The sequence below is a fragment of the Echiichthys vipera genome (assembly GCF_963691815.1).
Source record: "Echiichthys vipera genome assembly, chromosome: 15".
Lineage (NCBI taxonomy): Eukaryota > Metazoa > Chordata > Actinopteri > Perciformes > Trachinidae > Echiichthys > Echiichthys vipera.
This window is the reverse complement of record NC_139840.1, coordinates 6661652-6685325: the sequence shown is the minus strand read 5'-3', so window position 1 is coordinate 6685325 and position 23674 is coordinate 6661652. Positions and strand designations below refer to the sequence as shown.

General features: G+C 41.2%; 1 protein-coding gene across 2 annotated transcripts in view; it reads right to left on the bottom strand.

Annotated features, from left to right (window-relative positions):
• kirrel1b (kirre like nephrin family adhesion molecule 1b) overlaps positions 1-23674 on the bottom strand; it is a 74372-nt gene continuing 50698 nt past the window's right edge. Inside the window, exons 3-15 of one of the 2 annotated variants that reach the window (XM_083928200.1) lie at positions 23219-23368; positions 21395-21552; positions 18020-18170; positions 16788-16893; positions 15861-16009; positions 15200-15327; positions 14549-14675; positions 11020-11120; positions 8473-8689; positions 5196-5303; positions 2965-3092; positions 2142-2252; positions 1-1367 (exon numbers count right to left, since the gene is read on the bottom strand). In XM_083928200.1, coding sequence (XP_083784326.1) covers positions 657-1367; positions 2142-2252; positions 2965-3092; positions 5196-5303; positions 8473-8689; positions 11020-11120; positions 14549-14675; positions 15200-15327; positions 15861-16009; positions 16788-16893; positions 18020-18170; positions 21395-21552; positions 23219-23368 — 2345 coding nt within the window. In that variant the 3' untranslated portion in view covers positions 1-656. The remainder of the gene's footprint in view (positions 1368-2141; positions 2253-2964; positions 3093-5195; positions 5304-8472; positions 8690-11019; positions 11121-14548; positions 14676-15199; positions 15328-15860; positions 16010-16787; positions 16894-18019; positions 18171-21394; positions 21553-23218; positions 23369-23674) is intronic. The other variant, XM_083928201.1, reaches the window with a different exon arrangement.

The following is a 23674-nucleotide window of genomic DNA, read 5'->3' as shown; positions in this document are numbered from 1 at the left end:
GTATGTGTGTTTTTTGCAATATTTGAGAGTCAGAAAATGCAAAAAAGTGTGGATTTGATTTCAGGGAGGTTCGCTTTAGGTCACAGTTTTGCATCACACTGTATAGGTTTGTACAAGGAAATCACTTTAAAATGACCCAAATCTCCATTTGCACTTATTTACAGAGATGGGGTGGGAGGAAAATGTGACGCAGGGAGATGATTCAAGAGCAAGACAAGGATTGCAGGAAGAAAAAAAGGTTCCTCTGCTCCTCCTTAAGCTCCTGGCGCTCTTCCTTTTCTTCCTGTCTTCAAAGTGCTCTTCTTCTCTTTCCGTTTCTTTTCTCTTGATTGTAGCTCTCGCTGTTGCTTTTGTTGGAGCATAAACAATGCACGCAACAGAGGGTCTGCGCAAATGTGTGTGAATGTTTCTTTACATGTGTTGTATGTATTGCTGCTAACGGATTATATACGATGCTGCTAACTGCTGTGCGTTGTTGTAGTGATTTGTGATTTACTGGTTCAGAAAATGAACCATATTCCATGCACTGGATGCTATGGAAAAAGACAATGGATTCTTGGATTTTAAGGTACATTTTATATTTATGTATGTTTATGTTTTATGCGTAATACGTACTGCAGCGGCAAAAAGCAAGTCAAAGAGTGTGTATGTGTTGCTCAAACATGAGTCTGCATCCGCTGAGTGTGTCTTTGGGAATAGTCAGAGGGTGGGGACGAATATGAGAAGCGAGTGGAGGTTCCATACTGCCCTAAACCTGCTTCAGGACTTTGTTGTCCTGGCCCAAGCCCTGGTCCCGGCCCTGGTCCTGGCCCTGGTCCTGGTCCTTGTCCTGGTCCTGGTCCTGGTCCTGGCCCTGGTCCTGGCCCTGGCCCTGGTCCTGGTCCTGGTCCTGGTCCTGGGCCGGTCCCTTGTCCTGTTGGATACATCTCATAGGCTGGCCCTTCCTCTATAGGTGGAGCAAAACCCATGCGGTAGCTGGGATACTGGGAGGGGTACCCGTAGTTGTCATATGCCAGCTGGGTAGTGTTGTCCAGCAGGCCGCAGTCTCCGGGATAATCTCCAGGCGATTGAAGAGCTGGATTGGGAGGTGCTTGCTGGCTCTGCGGCACCCTGGTGAAGGTGTTGAACTGGGCGTAGGTGGAGTGGGACATCCTGGAAGGTGGGCGGGGGTCGTAGCAGCCTGCCCTTGAGCCTGGCACTGCACTTGGGGGAACAGCACCGGCTGGGGGTCCGCTGGAAGTGGCACCGGCTGGTCCGCTGAGTGGGTTGGGGGAGCGAAACTCGCCCTGGTAGTGGATGGCACGTGACTGGGGGCGCGCGTCATCATGGGTGGTGGCTCGGACGTTGTAGTAGCCATTGGTTGGATCCTGTGATCAGAGGGGAGAATGTTAGTTTCAGATTATTATTAAGATAAAACGTGGGAAAGAATAAATATCTGGTCTCTGCTTTAATTAACATTGCCTTGTATTTTATCATACGACATACTCCTCATACTGTATGCATTATTAGTTACATTGCAGGCGGATATGGTTGGTGACGGTGTGCTGTTGCTCATGCTATGTCCCAAAACATAATGGTGTGTGAGCGATGCAGCATACAGTGTGCGTATGGTGACAAGACATAATGATACAACTTAATTTTAACAGGATAAACATGGTTTCCACTGCAAGCTGACAGGAACCTCACCTGGGCAAAAGCTGTCTGGAATAAATGTTGTACTGGGGTAGTTTCACACTAAGAATGTTAAAAGTTTGTTTTTCCTCTTTTAGTTTGGTTAGTTTGTGGCAGAGAGAACACAAGGCTTTGATGTTTTAATTTTTAGCTTCACTCCGGCTTAAAAGCTCAAAAGGAGGAATCAATCATGCTAGCAGAATCCTGAAAATGATGCATTTTTCTGTTTGTGGGAGCCGCGGATTGTGAAAAATAGTGGTAGCGTTATGAAAAGCCAGCTTTTAACGCCAGTGCAAATGCCAAACCTGAGGGAAAAGTAGGAACTGGTAATTGGCACTTAATGATGGATATGACCACAAAGTTCATGGCATATGATATGTCTGTGCACCATGCAGGATATCATGTTTAAGATACTGCTGAAAAAATGCTCAAAATGCTAAAATGTCTCCGTGAGAGACGGGCCCGCTCACCTTGAGCTCGTACTCCTCCCTGGTGTCGCTCTCGCTTCTGATGTCCTGCTTCAGGTCCATGTCGTCTTTGAACGGCTGAGTGGAGGGAGAGAGGGAAACAGAGGGCAGAAACTAAACCATCAAACAACGAAACACACACACGGAAAGAGGGAGGGTGAGAAAAGGAAAGGAGGAGGAAGAGAGGGAGGGGAGAGGAAAACAGAGTTTCAGGTTTTTCATCCCAAGAGAGTGGAAGACGAGAGACGGTTAGTTGTTGGAAAAAAAAGGTTTTGGACCGAACTTTAAAACTGCTCCAAATGAGCCTCGTCGATTAGATTCTCCACGACCTGCAGGGCCGAATGCTTTTCTAAAAAGAACACAATGTTAAAGAGACAGCGCAGTGTGTGGGATTGTCTGTGTGTATGTGTCTGCATTCATGTCTGTGAGGTGAGTGTCTGCAATTTAGATTTAGATTAAGCTGTATTTGTTTTAAAGCGTGAGAATGAACGTGTGTTTATCATGAATTTCATTTGCATTGTCTGTGTTTGTGTGTACTTGGGTGGTTTCTACATGTGTTGGACATGTACAGGTACTATGGCGTATACATATCTTGTTTGTCTTCATTTCTCTCCATCTGTATGTCTGCATATTTTTGATTCATGCTTTTATATGTATATTTGCAGGCAAGCCCCTGGCATCTGTTTTACTGTGTGTGTGTGTGTGTGTGTGTGTGTCTGCCTCTCCTGCCACGTTGCCCTTTGTCGTTGCATCTGTAAGTTTAAGCCCATTGACCCATAAGCCTCCTCTTCACGGCCTCCGGTGACTCAGATGGGTGTCTACTCACGGAGTACATGGCCTTGACCATCCGGGTTGCCGTGGAGACGTCGGCCGCCTCCTCCTCCAGGCTGTGGGTCTCTTTGTTGACTGTCTCTACCTTGATGTCTGGTTTACCGAGGGTGACACCGCGGCGACCTGGAAGGAAAACACAACCTCTGGTCATATTCTGGGACAAGATAAAAGACACTTTATTCCACTGGATGCTGTTTTCGTCTAACTTTTGCCCGTCCATTCTTTACCTTGTTTCTTTTATTTAAATGAGTGAGCAAGATGTCAGAAAACTTCATGAATATCCTCCCAGGTTGCAAGGGTTGAAAATGAAGATGAATATTTTGTAGCAGATCTCTCTGTCAGAAAGTCTTATGATTGATGATGTTTCTTTTTAGCCACATATTCAACTTGTAATGAAGTTTAAAGGTCCCATATCATGCTCATTTTCAGGTTCATACTTGTATTTTTGGTTTCTTAACATGTTGACTTGCTTTAATGTTCATAAAACACATTCTTTTTCGTATACTGTCTGTCTGAATATGCTTGTATTCACCCTCCATCTGAAACACTCCATGTAAGTGCCAGTCTCTTTAAGCACCCTTTCCAAGAAGCCCAGTCTGATTGGTTTGCAAGAAAAATGAAGCGCATACAACATACTGTAGGAAGGGGAGCCAAATCTGAATGCCTTGTTGACCAAAAAAAACGACCGTTTTTCTCATTTCACAGTTTGTTGATACACAATATTTGAATGTCACTAAACTATAATCAACATTTAAATATGTCTTCTTAGTTTCTGGTGGAGCAGAAAGTGGTGAGGAGGTTTAGCATTAGAATAACAGGTACCTCGTTACTGTACACAAATGTGTTTGTCCTATATTTGAATTTTTTCTATTTTACTAAGGGCGCACTCACACTGTCCATCCGTACCGTGCCCCGTGCTTTAGGGTTCTTGTCCCCCCTGCCTATACGTCATCACGCCGTAACACGTCACACGCATTGACGTCATCACGATGCGTCGTTTTGTTTACAAATCTTTCCAAAGACCTCTGAGTTTTTGTGCGCCTTGTCCGACTGTTTATGAGTATTTTCATCGACCAAATCTGCAGTAAACACTCCACCTCCGCATCACACCAACGTAAAATGAGGTCAGGACCGCAGTAGGACTCGTGCTCGTGAACGTGCGCATGCTCGTGCTCGTACATGTGCAAACGTGCTTTACAAAAGCCCACCTCTCCCAAACGGGCCGTGGCCGGAGAGCGTGCCCACCTAGGTGCGGTACGGTTGCACTCACACTGGTCAAACGAACTAGACTTTAGCTGTTGGGCACGGTACGGATGGACAGTGTGAGTGCGCTCTAAGGTCATGATGGGCATCTTTGACAGTGGACAGTGTTTTATATCACAGAAATAATTTTGGTAACAGGTCAACAAAACTGGTATATATCTATGTGTTTGCCTTGTGTAAGCTGAAATGATGAAATTACTCATTTTTATCTATATATCCCGAGCACAGAGCAGTCAGTATTTGTCAACATGAACAGCTCTCTTCCAAAAGACCTCAAAAGTAAAGATTTAAATCTGTGAAGTCTTGAGCTGCAGCATCGCACAGAAAATGAGAGACAGCTTATCCGCAGCCGCAACGATGTTTGTTTGAGTTTCTATTTCCAAACGGTATCTTTTCTGTAGTGGTGTTATCAGCGCTGAACCAGAAAATATACTCTTATCCCCAGAAAATCCCTCTGGGGACTCTGCCAGTCACCTTCATTGTCTTTCCCAATTCTGTGTTTGCTGTGGAGCATCTCAAAATGACACAACTTAAAGACACCACATACTCTCAGCTCTCTGGTTTGTGCTCATAAAAGTTAATTGGATTTCCATTATCTGTAGAAATATCATATAGGAATTCATAATCCAAATACTATTCACCTTTAAATGCTCTTGTTTATTTGTTTGTATGTACTTTATCTAGTGAACAAGCGCCATATAAATACAATTTATGTGAAAAAAATAATCATACAATTCCATGTCAGGATGAAAAGGGTACTGTAGGCGTTTTAGGCAGTTTGCCATATTATATGAATATTCATTAATCTCATTTGAATAAAATGCTATACAGCTGGCATATGTTCCTTTCTTCAAATGTGCAGAGAGAGAATGACAGATCTATGGACACATAGAATATGTGTGTGTGTGTGCGTGCCCCTACACACACGCACACACACATTTGAGAAGCACTGTGTGCACTCACTGCCTTTGCGTTGGCGGTAGAAGATGAAGGAGAGCGGCAGTAAAAATACAAGCAGGAGAATGGAGGAGCCCACGGTACTACCAGCGATAATTCCCACTGGAACAATATCTGAAAGAAACACAGAGAAGTGTCAGGGTTGACGGACAGCTGCTGCCTCATTGTTATAGAAACCTGCACGGATCTTATGTCGTTTAATAATAAACCCTGTGTCCTAGCTTAATAGTGAATCTCTGAAGGCTGCTTATACGTTGATAAAGCATGCAAGTCAGACCAGGGATAAAAAGCACTTTCTCTTTATTTATATATATACATATAAATAAGATGTTTTGGTAGATTTTCTGAAGCTTGTGAAATCTGACAACTGAAGGAATAAGAGCCAGCTAACACCGACAGAGCATGAAGAAATAATTTTCTCAATGTAATGTGACGTACCAAGTCCTCACAATAAAATGCATTACCAACCTATAACGCTCTACATATCCAGCTGGGGCCACTTTGTAATAATCTTGCTCAAGGGCACTTGAGTTTCTTAATCAGTGACATTAAAGGTACATCGTAAACGAACACTGTTGAAATGTCATACACTGTGTTTCCCAATGAAATGCCATGTGCGAATTCTTGAAGCTTAACGAACGTGATGAATACAATACAACACAGTTCTCTTTAATGTTTTAAAAACTTTTTACATGGGTGGTCTTCTTCTGCTCTTCTTTTACTGACACAATGCTACCTTTAAACTTATAAAACGAGTTTAATAAAAAAACAAAACAATGTATAGATTAATACAAAAGTAATCTCAACCATCACTAGAAGTGTGTGGGGTCTCTTTTTTCATATATTGGATGTTTATGGGTATCAACAAAGAGCCTTTGGGCCTCAATTGGTTGTATAACCCCCAGCCAGTAACAACATGTAGGGTATGCAGCCCGTTTCTCGCCCCTCGGCGTCTCATACCTACGCACAACTCACCCTGTAGCATCTATATGATACAAAGGGGCGGTTTTAGACTAAAAACGGGCTGTTATTACATCACTGTACGTTGTTTTTGCTTCTGGGTTTCCCCTGCTCCATGTCTCTCTCCTCTGCTGTGTACAGTCAGTCTGTGTGTTTCTGTCTGACTGACACACACACACACACACACACACACACACACGCACGCGCGCACACACACACACACACACACACACACACACACACACACACACACACACACACACACACACACACACACACACACACACACACACACACACACACACACACACACACACACACACACACCAGCACCTTCCAGCAAGGTTGAACAGAGGTGTGGGCGCATTTATTTGTGCTTTAGAAGTCAACATCTGAACATAATGTTTTATTTCTCTGATTCTCAACTTTGTCTGTCCTAGCGTCGCTCCCTCTCTTCATTTACTCTCTAGCTCGCTCTACCAATGGTGCTCTCTCTCTGGCGCGTTGAGCCAGGCAGGAATTGTCAACTTTGAATTAGTATTGCACCAAAACTAGAAAGGTACCGCGGTACTCTGCTGTTAAAAAACCCCAATACTATTTCACGTTTTATTAGTATCGGTACATTATGAACTTTGTGTGACAGCGGGGCAGCGTGTCTGTGTGCAGCTGCTGTCGGCTTCATCACTGCCTGCAGCCAGAGTTGGCATGGTTTCATAGTGACAGTCAGGGGGACCGTCCTAGCCTTGTATTTCGCTACGTAGCCGAGAGCAATGGAAAGCCCACGGACACCACAAAGCCTGTCTGTAAACAATGCTTTAAATCGATACAGACCAAGGGAGCCAACACGTCCAACTTGGTGAAACATCGAGCTGACAGACATGTGGACATGCTATCGTGTAGCGATAAATAACATAAATATCCCCTGGATGTAACGTGAAGTCAAGCAAGTGTTTATTTTATGACAAGCAAACTTTGTTCACCATCAGAGTTGCATGAGGCAGTCAGGGGTAAAGCGAAGTGTTTAACTGTCTGAAGTGGTTCACACATCTCTGTATGCAAACAGTTCACACTGGTGACATTAACTTTGCCTTGAATTTGCACTAGTGTTCACAAGTGTGCTGATCAGCAGTACCAGTTATAAATGATCTATTTCAAGTCAATCAGTACCGGTGATATAATCATAGCATGTACATTTCTGTCAATTTAAAATATTGTAATTTATATCAATAGAAAATGGTCTGATTAGAGCACAGACCTCCACCAGGTCTGGCTCATTTGTGTTGTACTTAAGTGCACTACTAGTTTGCAGGCTATGATCCAGGGTTTGAACTATCAACATGAAATATAAATGGCAAATTTCCCCTTTGTGGGACGAATAAAGGACTAAAGGTATCTTATTTCATCAATTGCCAGACTTACAGTTAATGTAATTCATGTTCATTATTTTTATGCTGAATAAAATGGTAGTTGATGTGCTGTTTATTTATTTATTTTTATTATTATTTTTTATTATTTTTTAGCACTGAGCTTTTAATGGAAAGTCAGGTTATTTAATCATGTCTTTGAGAGCAAACAAGACAAATGAACAAAACAAGAAAACACACATGCAGAGATGCTTGGAACCACATTGGCTGCTAAGTTACCTATCAAACTGAAATAATGATAATAAAATGTATAATAATAACAATAAAAATGATAATAATACTACTACTAATACTAATACGAATACTACTACTACTACTACTAATAATAATAATAATAAGAGTATTGAAACATAAGCATAATTGATCCATCTCAGTCCCCCCAGTTTCATCTAATATTTTATTCCAGTGCGTTTGATGATGTTTGAGTTTTCTGCCATTTCAGTATCGGTATCGAGATTTTTTAGGCAGTTATCGTACCAAAGTCATACTTATGGTATTGTGACAATACTACTTTGAATGCTGTGTTTACAAAGACCTGTGGACAAATGTGGCATATTATTATATCAGTATATAAAATATAATTTCTTTGTATTATACATAGGTGTCATCTGGAGTCCTGGTTGAAGTTCTCATAAAAACCTCATTAACACAATCATGACAGGTTAGATACAGTATGATGGTCCTTGTGACTGATATCATTTGGACACTTTGCTCTCATCAACTCATTTGTCCTTTAAAGTGGAGCAAAAACTGGTGACGTGGTGTTCATGATACTCCAGAAGCATTCCAGTTTAATCTATCTCAATCTGCTCCTGTATGCATATCCATACTATCACATGTTGATTAAGTTGCATATATACAACCGACACCCACAATCTCACTTTTTTGTGTTTCCATACCCTTCTCCTCCAGGGTGATGATCATGGTGCCGGGTCCGAAGGAGTTCCAGGCGGTGCAGTTGTAAGGTGAGTGGAAGTCGGACTCCATGACGTTGTTGATGGTGAGGGTGGAGAGGACGGCCCCGCCCTGGGATGGAGGTTTACTCTGCTCCACAGTGTACCTCTCCATCAGGGTGCCCTTCTCCTTCTCCCACACATTCTCCTTCCACGCCCAAACCTGAAACACACATTTTAGAAGGATTACTTAGTTTCTTGAATATTTTTTTTATCTTTTAACTACCTAAATACTTAATCTGATTTTGTAAATGAACTATTAGCCTTTTGGACATGCAGTTGTAGTTTCTTTTGTGTGTTGTAAACATTCTGAAAGAGTGCAATTCTAAGTGATAGCAACATGTTATCAGAGGTTGCAGGCCACTAGAAAGCACTTTGTAGGCAAAACTTGCTCCTAAACTCACTGCATGTGATCGACTCTACGAAGCCACTTCAAAAGGACTGCATTAAAATGGTAAAGCAGATGTACATAAACTGATTCAGATAACATCAAAGGCTACATCTGTGCACTAAAACATTTACAAATCTATAAATCTGTTCCTAATCAACACAGCAGGAAAAGTTCTACATGCCGATAGGGGCTAGTGTGATGAAGACACAGTTTCCAATATGTTTTATTTGTTTGATTTTTATCTGAGCTCCACTCTTTACTGCTGCAATCGTCCGATTTCCCCTCGGGGATCAATAATGCTAATTTCACTTTATCTTATCTTATGTAGTATTTACCACAATAGACTCATATCTGTGCACATCTGCACACACACACCTACACACACACACACGCACACACACACACACACGCACACACACACACACACACGCACACAGCACTAAACATTCAGCAAACAGATGGGCTGGTGTTAAGAAAGGTTAAGAGAGATTAAAGCGAGTCTGGGCAGGAAATACATTTTAAGAGAAATAAATGATATGCTCACACCTTGGTATATGGATATATTTTGTTCTCCTGGTGCAGTATGTGCCTAATTAAACTTTGTGCAGCAACTTTTCAGGCTGGGAAAGATCAAATTCCCTCACACTTACATCAGAGACACAAACAAACACACACAGTGTCTGTACATAAGCGATAAAAACTCACGATTTTTCCGCTTAAAATCTGCTGAGGTAGAAATTTGAGGGTATTAAATATGGAACATGGTGATATCAAATATACATAGAGCCATATGTTGGGCTAATGTACCTTTTGAAAAGGAGTGATCAAGAGTGAAAGAGGGAAAATTAAAAAAAAGACCCAAATCGGCTTCTCTCGCTCTCTGACAATCTTACATAATGCGTCTTTTCTGTCTCCACAGTCTGCCTCTCACAATCCCGCTCTTTCTTTCTTTTACCTCACAATGATTTTGTTGCACCACCTCCGTCTGTATTTCTGTCTCTCTTTCGCTCTTTCTCAATCTCTCATTGGCACACACACACACACACACTGTACACACACAGCATCATACTCCATATTTTATAAGTCCCTGTGTCTCTGCATTAAGCCGAGACTATAATGTCGTATCACATTATACGCTCTGAGCTCTCTGCCAGTGCAGCAGAGGGCTAAAGCTTCCTAAAAGCTCTGATTTCTGTCATGTCGGCACTGCACAATTGGATAATTGACGCTGAAAGGTACAGACTTTTTCTCTACCTCCATCTCTCTCCCTCTCATTTCAATCTGTGTTACCCCGACACCCTTTCTCACTCATTCTAGCCTTCAAACTCTATTTTCTGGCTCTCTTTGTGTGATTTGTGAGCACTCTGGTATTTGCCTTTTTTATACCACACACCAAATCGCTCCTTTTGCAACTTAAATAATGCACGGACACTCTATATTAAACAGTGGTTTGATCAAGTATTGCACTCAGCCACATTAAGAAAAGGCAGGAATACATTAAAAAAAAAACCAGCACCTACAGTTTAGTAGTTCTGCAGTAACGGCACATTCAGGAGGGTATCCCATTACAGTTTGCTGGTGAGGCAATCTGTGTGAACACTTTCTTATAGAGAAAAGATGGTTACCACTTTGTAAGAGAGGAATGAATTGGAACGGTTTCGGCTGGCTGGTCCAGTTCATACTAAAATCAAGATGGTGTGGACGCTGCACTGGCCCTGTCATGTCGAAGATAACTATTACGGTGTTCTTCTTTTTCATGAATTCTTGTATCTTATCTCCTGCATTCCAACATTTTAGTACTCTGCGCCTCCTCTTAAATCTCAACCAAACACTACAGCAGCTGTTTCTGATGAGTCACATCTCCCACCTCAGAGGAGAAACAGATTGTTCTCGCACACTCGCGACACAGTTGCAGAACAATGCCAGTTGTGCATATCGTTTAAGTCATAACACAAGCTGGGGAGAGAAAGTAGAAATCATTTTGATTTCAGGGTAGACAAAAGGTGTTGGTGTTGTGAACTTGCGAACGTGGTTTTGTTTTTGCGATCTGAAAAAGGTCAAGCGCCTCTGCAGCAGATTACAACTTCCAAAGATGGACTTACAATCTTATCTGGTGGGGGGGTGCTCGCGATGTAACACTTGATTTCTCCTCTCTCCCCTCTAACAGCGTACTGGACTGGATCACTGGAGATGATGGGAGGGCCTGAGTGAGGGAGGCAGGGTGTAAAACAGTCAGATGGAGAAGACATAGAGACACAAGAGGATTACAACAATCATAAGGTTTGAGAAGTACACTCGCATTCAACTCAACAACAAATCAAAGAGATTTTCTATTCAATTTGAGAACGTGATTTCATGTTTTTTTGTGATTGTTTGCTCATTGACATCTGTTTCCCAGTTGGAATCAGAGCTTTGTAGGTGGGATTAAGAAAGAGGCCATCTTCATGATCTAGAGCGAGAATCCATTCAAAGAAGCAAGGTAATAGCCAACTAGACAAAGTTGCTTCTAGCAACAGCTTTCTTATTTAATCTTTATTTAATCAGGCCGTCTCATTATGATTAGGATCTGTTTTTCAAGAGAGACCCGAGAACAAGAAACATTCACAAGAACACAATCAGAAATAGAACAGACACAACACAATGTGTTGGAATTAGAAAGAGTTACAATTAGAATTAGAAAGAGTTACAAGAATAATAAAAAACATCCGATAATAAAGCTTTAAAACCTCCGAGGGGAATGCAAGACTAGCTTGAGGGAAGTTTCTATCTAACGAGGGCATATCTGAAACCAGTTCTGCAAACATTAGTGTGTAAGTGAGGGATATTTAAGGTTAAGTAATTACTAGATTGTGTACTGTGGTTGCTAAATCTGTGTGAGATGTGAGGTAGTAGGGCTTTATAAAGGATTAACATGAGATGGCTATTTCTGCTCTACTGTAAGGAGGTCCATCCAAACGAGTGATAAAGAGAGCAGTGATGAGTATGAACACCTGCATTTGTAATACAACGTAAAGCTATGATACACAGGGTTTAACATCAAAAGTGATGAGGCAGCGTGGCAATACAGAACATCCCCATAGTCGAGCACAGATATGAAGGTCGACTGCACGATAGTGTTACAGCTGTAGGAAGACAGACAGCCTTTAATTCTATATAAGCACAGTTTGATTTTCTAATTTTTGAGTTAACTGTTTAATATGGAACTTTAATGATAGTCTGCTGTCAAGTCAAATCCCTAGATATGACTCTAGAAGAGCGATATTGGTACCATTAAGAGGTTTAATGGCAGGAAAGACAGAGTCACTAGTGGAGGTGGAGTATACCATGTACTGTAGCTTTTCTGCAAACTAGTCTGTGATTACGTAGTGATACTTGAAAATCAACGAAGGCAGAATGAAGACAAATCAGGGCCTGGGCTTGGCTGGAGCCTTGGACATTAAAGATGGTATCACCAACAAAAAAATGGCCATCAAAATGTTGATTTGAGAGAATTTTGTTCTTTATCTACAGTGTAAACAACAGTTGGTCAAGGACGGATACTTGTGGCACGCCACGGATAAAATAGCTGACCTGATCACACCAACCTTTATAACGTCACCTAAAATTGTGTGTGGTGCTTTCTTTGGTGCATTTTGACTGTGGAATTTACACTTTTGACCAATGCTTTGCCGTAGCTGATTTGCGCTTACTCAAAAAATAGAACAAAACATCTCGTGTATGGAGGAAGCAGAGATACCACAACGAAGATGAAGAATGACTCATCTGCTGCTTTTCCACAACACACATCTCCACTGTAAACCTGCCCGCTGCATTAAAGTTGCTCACATTGCACAATGAATGAAAGAATGTAAACACAGGAGGTGCACGGCAGTAGTCTCCTATTCAGCAATGAGAAAAGGGGATATAAAAGTAACCTGGATGTAACTTATATATACCAGTGAGTAATTGTGTAGATCTCCGTCACTCTGTGTCACAAAGTTAACTAGAAGGGCACTTCTAGAAGGTCCTTCCTTCCTGCTGCTGTCAGACTTTACAATCAGCACTGCTCCCAATAGACTATTGACCTCATCCTGTACCCTGCACTGTGCAATATGCCTGTACTATGGGCACTTCTGTTTTTTGCATTTGGACATATTTAATCATATTTATTCACTCCATATTACATTATTACAAACAAATATAACAAGAACAACTGCACTATATCATGTGAATATGTATATATGTCTATTTCCATTTCTTCCCTTTTTAAATTTAACTTAAGTGCTTATTTTTGCTATTTTTTATCTTATTTTGTAATATTCTGTTGCTGCTGTGACAAAAGAATTTCCCCGTCTGCGGGACATTAAAGGTTTTCTGATTCTGATTCTGACTCAAAGACACCTCCACCAAGACATGCCCTCACAATCTAAAAGCAGTGTGAATTTTCCCAGTCAGGAACTCATTTTTCCAATTATTCCGATACAACATGAATGCAGCACAGATACCCTATCTCCCATTGTTTACATGAGTTGTAGTTTAGAAGTGAAAAATAATGTGTCTATCTGCCCTGTGATTTGGTTCTACTCAGAATTGTAATGGTTTCTTCCTTGGCCCATGTTTCATCCTTCTAGCAAGTTCCATGAAAACCACACGAGTAGTTTTTCCTTAATCTTGCTGACGGACACACAAACAGACAAACCAAGCCGAGGTGGCGGTGCAGGTCACCATATAGCCTGATCAATAATGATGTGAATGTTTCCGATGGATGAAATCTGATGCTGAACTTTACATCAAAATCACATTAGCTGTGTTGCACCATCGAATAACTTTGTTCTGCTGGAGTAAAAATAGCTCCACAGAAGCGATGCGTCATAGTTTTCCATTCAGTCGTGAGAGAGCAATGGATGGTGCAAATTCTTATCATTATTCTTGTATTATCTGTCTGTTAACACATTGTCTGTTTAGGGAACAAGTGCGAAAACAGCCACTTTTTTTTACCAAGCTTCCAGTGCCACGTATTTCACAAGGACGTGCAGTGAGTGTGACACTTTCAGTCAGTTGGGTGAGATTTAAGGAGCATATCTGAACTCCCCATTCCTCATTGTGTTCTTGGTGATTCAGTTTGGATTTATGAAGTAATTGCCGATCTCTCTGGGAGAGAGTGTCAACACTGAAATGCTGGCTTTGGGCCTGTTTAGGGGTTGAAAAATTAGCTGTTGGGCTTGAGTCAGGCTTGGGGTAAAATGAATCAGGCTGGGTCAGAAATACTAAGCCCATACACTACTCTACTCTGTACATTCAGTGGCTTCAGCTGTTGGAGAGCTACAGATAAATGCATGATTGTACACCTAGATTAAACAAACCCATCATGGAGGTCAATGTGGTTTCATCATCCATATGTTTGACACAGAAACAGGGATTTGCTTTGCAGTACACTGGCCTGGGAACGCCTCAGGATCCCCCAGTTAGAGCTGGTTAATGTGGCCCGGGAAAGCGAAGTTTGGGGTCCCCTGCTAAAGCTGCTGCCCCCACGACCCGACCCCGGATAAGCGGATGAAGATGAGATGAGATGAGATGAGTTCTACGTGTTTTTATATTTTGTACTAATATGTGCACTGTTATTAATAGCAGAGTAATGAAATAGTTACTGACCGTTGACAGTGAGGGTAACCTCAGTCTCTCCCACTCCAATCCGGGGCACGATTGCCTTACAGACATACTGGCCTGCATCGGCCTGGCTCACTGTCTTCAAAAACAGCTGATTGCTGTTGCTGAGCACCTGGACACATATACACAAGCACAAGTGAGAGAGCATGAGAAGCAGGATAGTAGCTTTGTGTGGTGGAGAGCGTAGATAGACGGACGGGGGGAGATGTTAAAAAAGGAGAGAGATCCATATTTAATTCATAAAACATGTTGATTTACTCAGCAGGCTCCATTAGGTTTTTTCCTGGAGCTTTTCTTAACTTGTTCGGCATGAATTAAAGATTTAAGATATGAAGACTATGTCTCGCTTCTTATCGTGTACTTTACAACTGAGCAAACATTTATGAAGTCTGGGTCTCAGACATTAATACGGGCCTGGATTGGGTTTTTCTGGAGGATCCGGCTGTGGTTCTTATGAATGGGATATACACCCATATGTGGTGCTCTGACTTTAATTGTCTTTGTGTTATAAATACCGAATGTGCCGTAAATTTGAATATGCAACATTTAAGTGGGGTAAAAACTTAATTCAGACATGGCTAAATAAGGAGAGTTCAAGGTCAAACGTCAGGGCAAGGTCTGATGGTTTGTTCTCACCATGCTGGAGCCCTTCTTGGTCCAGGTGAGGGTGAGAGGAGGGTTTCCAGACCACTTGCAGTTCAGAATGACGTCAGAGTCCACATCTACTGTAACTGGCCTGGGCTCCACTACCAGTATTGGGCCAACTGAAAGAGAGTATAGCAATTAAGACCCCTGTACACAGACACATTTTAATGAAATGCAGACTTTGTGATCATCAAGTGGCTTTTTAATGGAATACCTGAAATATAAAAACACTTGGTTAAACATTCGGTTAGAGAAAAACTCGAAACTACTCGTGTAGCTGGCAGGAGAATATAACCTCTCTGTGGTCCATTTTCCTCCTTTAATTGGATGGACGTAATGTTTCATCGTTCCTTTAATCTATACTGTATTTTCCTATTAATTTATTATCTAAATATATTTTAATATCTAGCTATTTCACTTCATGTACTCTGTTTGTGTATAATATTTGACAATAAATGCCATAAGGCTCTGTGAACTGAATTAGACTGACCCATCAGAAGAGATTATATCCATTTATTTCAAATATGTTCTATACATGAATGGTGTGCAGTAAGAAAATAAATGCAGCGTGGCTCTTCAAACAAATACTGACAAATATAGTTACTATAGCCCATCAATATCATCAGCTCAGGAGTGTTTGCACTCTACTCACAGTGCACGTCCACCAGGATGCTGACGTTGGTGCTTCCTACGACATTGAAAACTTGACAGGAAACGGGCTCGGTGAAGAAGGAGTGATCTGCTGTGGTGACAAACACACTTTCCCTGGCCCCCTCAAGCAGCACACCACCTTTTGCCCACCTGACAGAGAAACACAGTTTTCAAGCATTACAAATCATTGTCATGTCAGTTTGTCAGCAGGATATCTCGAAAGCATAATGGGGGTTTAGATTTGTTCGATATTGATCCAGAATTTAGATTTCCACTATTGGTCAATGAGTGTTTTCATATTATCATTAAAACTCTTAAAACATTTAAAAAGCCTTGATGATTGCAAGATAAAGAAATGCATTTCTTTTCATTTCAGGGTATATAGCTCAAAAGCATATAACCATTTGCACCCCTGCCATAACATGACATTTTAGTACACACTCAATAGGCTTAGTGCCTAAGTGCCTGGCAGTGCTCCCACACTGGGACCCTCTGGTGGAGTCTTAAACCTCAGCTTAAAACCACCGTTTGAGTCCCAGCATTTAGCAATTGAAGTGCTTCAGGGCTGTCGATAAGACTGAAGTCAATGTCTAATTGTTTAAACGTTCAATACTTTCACCAGTTCTGTTCTGCAAGCAGAAATAACAATTCAAGATGTTATGAGCAGATTGGAATATACAACAGAATATCTATTGGCATCAAACAGAGCTGCAGTCTGGCTCCTGATGTTGGACTGCAGGTATCAGATGAAACGCTGTCCCTAAAAAACATTGACATCATCAAAAAGTCCACTACATCCTGAGCTGTTGCAACAGTTGCAGCCAAAGAGAAAAGTAACATACTAATTGTTTGATAAACAGTACAGAATGTTTAAAGTCAACTCAGATTGTCTATTTAAGGTTAAATTCTGGTTAAATTTCATCCAGACCTGAAGCCAATGATAGGAGGGTTCCCAGTAGCCTGACAGGTGAAGGTGACTCTCTCTCCCTCCAGGACGGAGCGAGGCTCGATGGACAGGGTCACCATAGGAGGGTCTACACAGGGAGAGACACACAATCAATGTACAGCTAAAGATAAACTGAGTGACTGCTGTGTTTCAGCTGGGCAAAGCAGCATAAAGATACAACTCCCACCTCTGAAAAGGTCCAGCAAAGACCTTTGTTTTGAGATGATGACTATTTTACACATGTTCTATTGAATATACTTTAACATAGTGTATTATTGCTTGGTTTGGAAGATCTATCTAAGAAGAATAGATAGTAGTAGGTCTTGTTAAAATGGCCAGTAAGATTTCAGGGAGGAGTCAGGCCGAGAATCTGGACATTTACTGTATAACAGGTCCTAGAAGGGCAGCCTTTTTAATATTGGACTGCCAGGGCCATCCACTCCTGGAGGAGTTTAAGGATGTTGTTTCACTGCAATATGACTAAGACTCCAAGACTAAGAGATTCCAAGACTCAAGTGCTATTGATATGCTTAATAGCAAACAGCACTTTGGCTGCATTCCTTGCTCTACTCTTGCACACTTGCACATTAACACCCCTTGTATGAATGTTCATTCCCCTGCTCTGTGATTTCATGTGTTGATTTGCCATTGACGTTGTCTGTATTCTGTTTAATATGAACTCTGGCTGCAAAATCTGGCATTCCAAAATCCCACTCATCTACAGCCGTCTGCGCTAACACAGCACTGATTCAACATCTACTGTTACTGCAGTTATTCTCCCTATAATTAACAACACTGGGTTGGAAAAACACATCAATCGTCTTGATTGGAAATTCAAACTACAGTTTCCTTGTGAGCAACCGTTCCTTATTTCTTTAGGGGCACAATTAAAATCCCTTAAAACACAAAAGAAAACAGGATTTCCAGGTGTTGAAGAAAATCTACTTGTTCAACTGCTTTAGGAGAAAATTACTGTCTCCAAAGAAGGTGCCAAGTCAATGCAAACAGCTAAATCAAACCTGGAACCAGCCCAAGTTTGAGAATGGTGAAAAACGGGCGCTGTAAATTCATATACTCAGCGTATGCTTACTTCAAGTTGACAAGCGCAGGGGCAGCTAATTGAAATTATAGTGTGATTTCGTTATGTGCCTACACAAAAACAGCCCCTCCACTTACACTATTACACTCTGACAGAGAAAAAATGGGCAACATACGGTGGACGTTGAGGGTAACAGTGGCTCGTTTGCCCATCGGCACCGCCGGGTTGCTGGCCACACAGGTGAAGTTGCGACCGCTGTCAGTGTCGGCTGGTGTGATGGACAAGTAGCTCCTGGTTGTCACCCTCTTCCTGTCTGGTAGCACTTCCTGCTCCAGCAAAGGGATAGGGAGAGGAGAGGAGAGGAGAGGAGAGGATTTTAGGGAGGGGAGCAGACATAGGAAGATCAAAAGAGAGGAGGAGGAGAACAGTGGATGGGGAAGGACAAAGAGGACAAAAAGGAGGGAATGGGAAATATGTGAGAAATAAAAGAAGGAGAGGAGAAAGGAGATAAACATGGGAGGGTTACAAACAAAGTCAAGAGAGATAAAGAAATAGCACAACATTGAAATAGAAAGAGAAATCTGAAGGTACAAGTAACATAACAAAACCTTTACAGACATGATGCAGTAAAAAAGTACAAAAAGAAGAAACAGCTTGACGGAGAAATTCACTGAAATCTGTGTTCTTGTACTTAATCATCATAATTCAGACTTTTAATGTTGGTGCAGGTGAAAAATGGTCTACAAAACGTTATTTCAATTATTGCAAGCAATTCAGTTTTACAAGGGCACTGCCCTTTGTATTCAAAATGAATGCTGAATACACATCAAAGAGAAAACAGTGCTGAAAGATGTCATTGATTAATCAGTGAATCTGACCTTTTGGCTGATTTTCTCACTTCTGCATCATTCTAGTTTATAGCAGCTTTTGATTAAATCATCAGAAAGAATTGAAAAATATTTGATAGGTTAACCAATAATGAAAGTAATGCTTGGTTGCAGCCATAAAACAGAAGCTATACATTTTTTTTCGCCAAAATAAGAACACACAATTCAGTCTTGTTGGTTTCTGGAGTTGAAGTGCTTTGCAATGCAGCTCGTAAATCTGTCCGAAAAGTGTGTACAGCCTTCACTGTAGTGTAAATGCGTGGTCAGTAACACAGGAACATAAGAGCAGCATGTAATATGTATGAGGGTGTGGGGGGCATAGAACTGGCTGGGAGGGATGTATAAACATTCGTGTTTGAATGTGTGAGTCAGTGTTTGCCGTTGCTTCTGTGTGTGTATGTAAGCAAGAGAGTGTGTGTGTGAGTGTGTGTGTGTGTATGCATATGTAAAATTTCATGGAGTGTGAATGTGGGAGAAAAGAGTGCAAAATATATCACTCTGATTTTCTATCCATCTATGTATGTATGTGTGTATGTATGTATGTATGTGTGTATGTATGTATGTATGTATGTGTGTATGTATGTATGTATGTATGTATGTATGTATGTATGTGTGTGAATGTATCTATCTATCTATCTATCTATCTATCTATCTATCTATCTATCTATCTATCTATCTATCTATCTATCTATCCATCTATCCATCCATCCATCCATCCATCCATCCATCCATCCATCCATCCATCCATCCATCTATCTATCTATCTATCTATCTATCTATCTATCTATCTATCTATCTACCTATCTATCTATCTATCTATCTATCTATCTATCTACCTATCTATCTATCTATCTATCTATCTATCTATCTATCTATCAAGTAAATACTAAGTAAATAATACAAATAAATTAAATAAGCATGGCTATTAAAAAACACTGGATCGATTTGAAAAAAAAAATGTCTTTAAATGTTTGATGTAAAATCAGTATGTAGGCATTACTTTGGGTGAATATGAAGTTTACTGATATACCACAAGTACATCTGTTTAACTACAGGAGGTGGCCCAAGCAGTGATCAAATCTACGACCTAATAAAAGTACAAGTAACCACACAGGTAGTATTAAGTTTCATTCCAGACCTCATTGACTTTTATTACACTTTAAAACCTCTTAAATGGAGAGAAACTAAATGTACAATTACTAATTCTCCCATATTGTCATCATGCTCAAACACTTAATTCACAAATCCACTAGAATGTTAAACAGCTTATACATAAGGAGTATTTCTTTTGCGAATGACTGAGTGTTGATAAACACATCGCAGCCCAAAGAATATACTGATATGATAAATGAATGATATGATGTGATAAAGGAGAGGTGTCACACTCATGTCCTTCTGATGTTTTCAACTATTTGGCCCATAAAGAGTGTGACCTTTCTTCCCTTTAACATATGATCATGTGTGCGTCTGACCATCTGACACGTGTGCAGCGTGCTGAGTCAGCATCATTGACTGTGGCAACATTGTTTAGATGAGCCAGGGAAAGGGCAAATTTGGGTTGGCCAAGTTTTGTCAAATCTCAATTCAATGTGTCTTGGTCCAAAAATGCAGTTCCTTTTACTTCACTGTTTATTATTTTGGTGCCTTTCGTCAAATGATAGAGGAGTCATTTCTCAGAGTCAGTAAAGTGTTGAATACTGTCGACACGTACTGGAAAATTCACAAGTTTCATATGATGATATGATGCATTTCAGTGATGTTTGTGCCCCTTTATTACCACTGATAAAATATATACTTTATTAATCCATAGATGCATATAAAGATGGACGATTTGAAATCTCCCCAAAAGTGAAGCCCGAACATCTGGATCGCCCCCTGGTGGCTGGCTGCAGTATAGACATACATCCATGTCAGTGGATAGGACATGGGCCAGATAAAAAATGGAAATTGTTTTAATATGTTTGGTTTTAATTATTTAATTAGTGCTATAAAAATTAAGTGAAACATCGTGATTGACAGCTGATTGGTCGGGTGTTTGTATGGATGGCACTTCGATACCGCAATACCAGCTCCTGATCACTTCTGTGGAGGCTGTGGCTCCAAAATTACAACATGGCGACACCAGTATCTGGGAGGGGTTGGAGACATGTAATTCATCTTTATATACAGTCCCAAGCACTTAAATATCCTACCAGGTTTCAAGGCACAAAATGCTGCCATTGGTTAGCAGATCAGAATCTGCCATTTGTAAGCAATCCGATGCATTAAACAATAAATATGCTCCCCATCTACTGAGATAATATCATTTTATCAACCAAGAACCAAGTAAGTCTTGTGCTGACTTTGCACTGCATACTGTATTTCCCTAATGCAAGACTCCAGGGGTGATGTGCGGCCTGAGGTGTACATACTGTAATTCCCCTTTGCACTGCCCAAGGCAAAAAGCATACAAGCAAACAAACAACTACACTGATGGTGGCTGTTGAGAAGCAGACTGTAGGTACTACAATTTGTGTTAGAAGCTCTTTTGAAGCCACTAGTAGGCACTAAAGATGATGCAGATCGGATTTTACTGTAATAATCTCTTCATGGTTTTATGTTGCGTGACTTGCGCATGTGTTCTTGCTATTATCTGCATGTATGCATGGGTGTGTGTGAGTCACCGTCGACTGGTAGGCCCCCTCCACAGCGACTCCATCCTTGGTCCACTGGATGTGTGCCGCAGGCTTGGCCCCACGGGTCACACAGGTCAGATTGAACGGATTCCCGGCCATCAGCAGGAGCTCCGGGGATCCGTCAACCACCGGGTCCTCAGGGGGGACTGGAGGAGAGAGGCAAACAAATCCAAGCTCGTAAAGGGACACAATTATGCAAGTGTGCACTCATGCATACAGACAAACCTGTACATGTACATGTACATATACATGCGGTCAACTTGGAAGTGTCTTAAGTGCGTCTGAAGGAAATAAAACCCATTAAAACCACATCGGATTTCTAAAGAAGCATTACCATCATACTTTAAATACAGCACATCATTTCACCATACAACAGCAACATGTAATGTAACACTGTTCCACTCTTTGGAAAGTCAGCATGGAGATTACACCATGTTGTTGTCATATCCAAATCTGCTGTCCAGCATTTTCCTGAGGAGGTTTTAGCTTGACCTTTAACCTTTAACTTTGCTGGTTAAAGTTTGTGATTTCAAAATTCCTTTCGTGTATCTTGCTTCTCTCCCATACTTCATTCTTATCCTCGCTAACAGCCGAATGCGACTGACATTGATTAGCTCGGGGCAGTACGGTGAACGCATTAAGACAGCTTTTTTAGCTCTGCAGTAGCGTGATAAGAGTCCTTACACATTACTGAAGCACAAACAACGTGGTAAGTGAAACCAGAGTTTATTAAAAGAGTGTTTTGAAAGACTTACCAGCTGACCTTGTACCAGCTCCTCTCATAGTAAAGTCAATTCAAGTGGATTACCAAAGTCAAACCAAAAGGAAGGAGCCCATTGGTGCTTTGTTGTCTGTGTAGGTACTCTCCTCATGCTGCTGCAGAGGTTTGCTGTTATTTTGAGCAGTATTAGTGGTTAAAAAAGACGTTTTAAGGCCTTCACCGTGCTGCCCCACGCTAATCAGTGTCAGCCGCATTCGACTGTTGGAGACTTTACCGGATTCCTCCGTTAATAGTTGTTACACGAAAAAAAATGTCTCTACTGCTTATGTGATGAGTGTATTTGCCGAAAAAGAGCATGATGATTTTACGCCAGAATTTCACTTTAACTAGAGATAAGCAGCTCCACCATACGGATGAGACAGAGTTAATGCCTTGCTCACTGGCTATTACTGTTTTTTCTTTTACTGTCTCCATCTACAGCTTCACCCAAATCTGTAAGGTCGAACTTTTTGTTGCAATATTGACAGAAATGTATTGATTTTGGAAGCTGCCAGAAACAGATATGAAACCCCAAAGATTTCCTGCAAGAATGACACATGAAATATAGTCAGTAGTATAACCAGTGGAACAAGTTCTTATAACGCATTATTATCTTTTTTTTACATCGCCATTTAACTAAGCTGCATTTTCAATTATGTTATGAGTGTTTTTGTACCTACTTAACTTACGTAACAGATGTAGGCTACTTATTTTAACCCAAACCACAATCTTTTCCTTTTCCTTCTTTCAATTGACAACATAACCACATGTTTAAAACCACAACCATTTCATGTGCGCATGTCACTGGTACAAGGATGTGTTGAGACAAATGTAATCTGGGGGAAATATGTTTCCCTTGCAATGTAATTGAGAATGCAGTTTTGTTGTATAGGAATGTATTTTTTTAGAGACTGTTGCAACCGTAGAGGTGTCTCTTAGTGTGAAGCTCAATCTCTTTCGTTGGAATGAAAAGGTCCTTTGCTCAAACTGTGATCGTTAAAAGAAAAATGTATCAGAAAATCAGCCCCTGTATCTGGAGCCAGTTCACTTACTGAGTACATTGAGTTTGGCCCTCCTGGAGCGCAGGGCGGCCTCTGTGGCCTGACATTCGTACAACGAGTCATCGGACAGCTCAGAATGGGAGATCTCCAGGTTGTACTGGCCGATGTCCAGAGCCCGCAGAACACGATACCTGGGCCAGGCTGCAGGAGACACACAGAGTTTAACAGTGAAATAGAGGAGACACCCACTAGAAGTCTCCCTTTGTGATTCATGCTATGTTAGAGTTTCTGTTTCAATTCCACTGTGAGTCATGCAACTTTATCCGCAGGTCAGAAAAGCTTGACGAGTTTAGACAGTTAACTTCTAGGATGTCATTTAAAAGTAATGGTACCACCTGGAAAACAAGAGCTACAGTTTTAAAATGATCGCTGGCATAAAGGAAGAGGCACATTGCACGTTGGTATTTCAGTCGTGAGTCGTAGCACTGCCTTCACAAATGAGCTGTG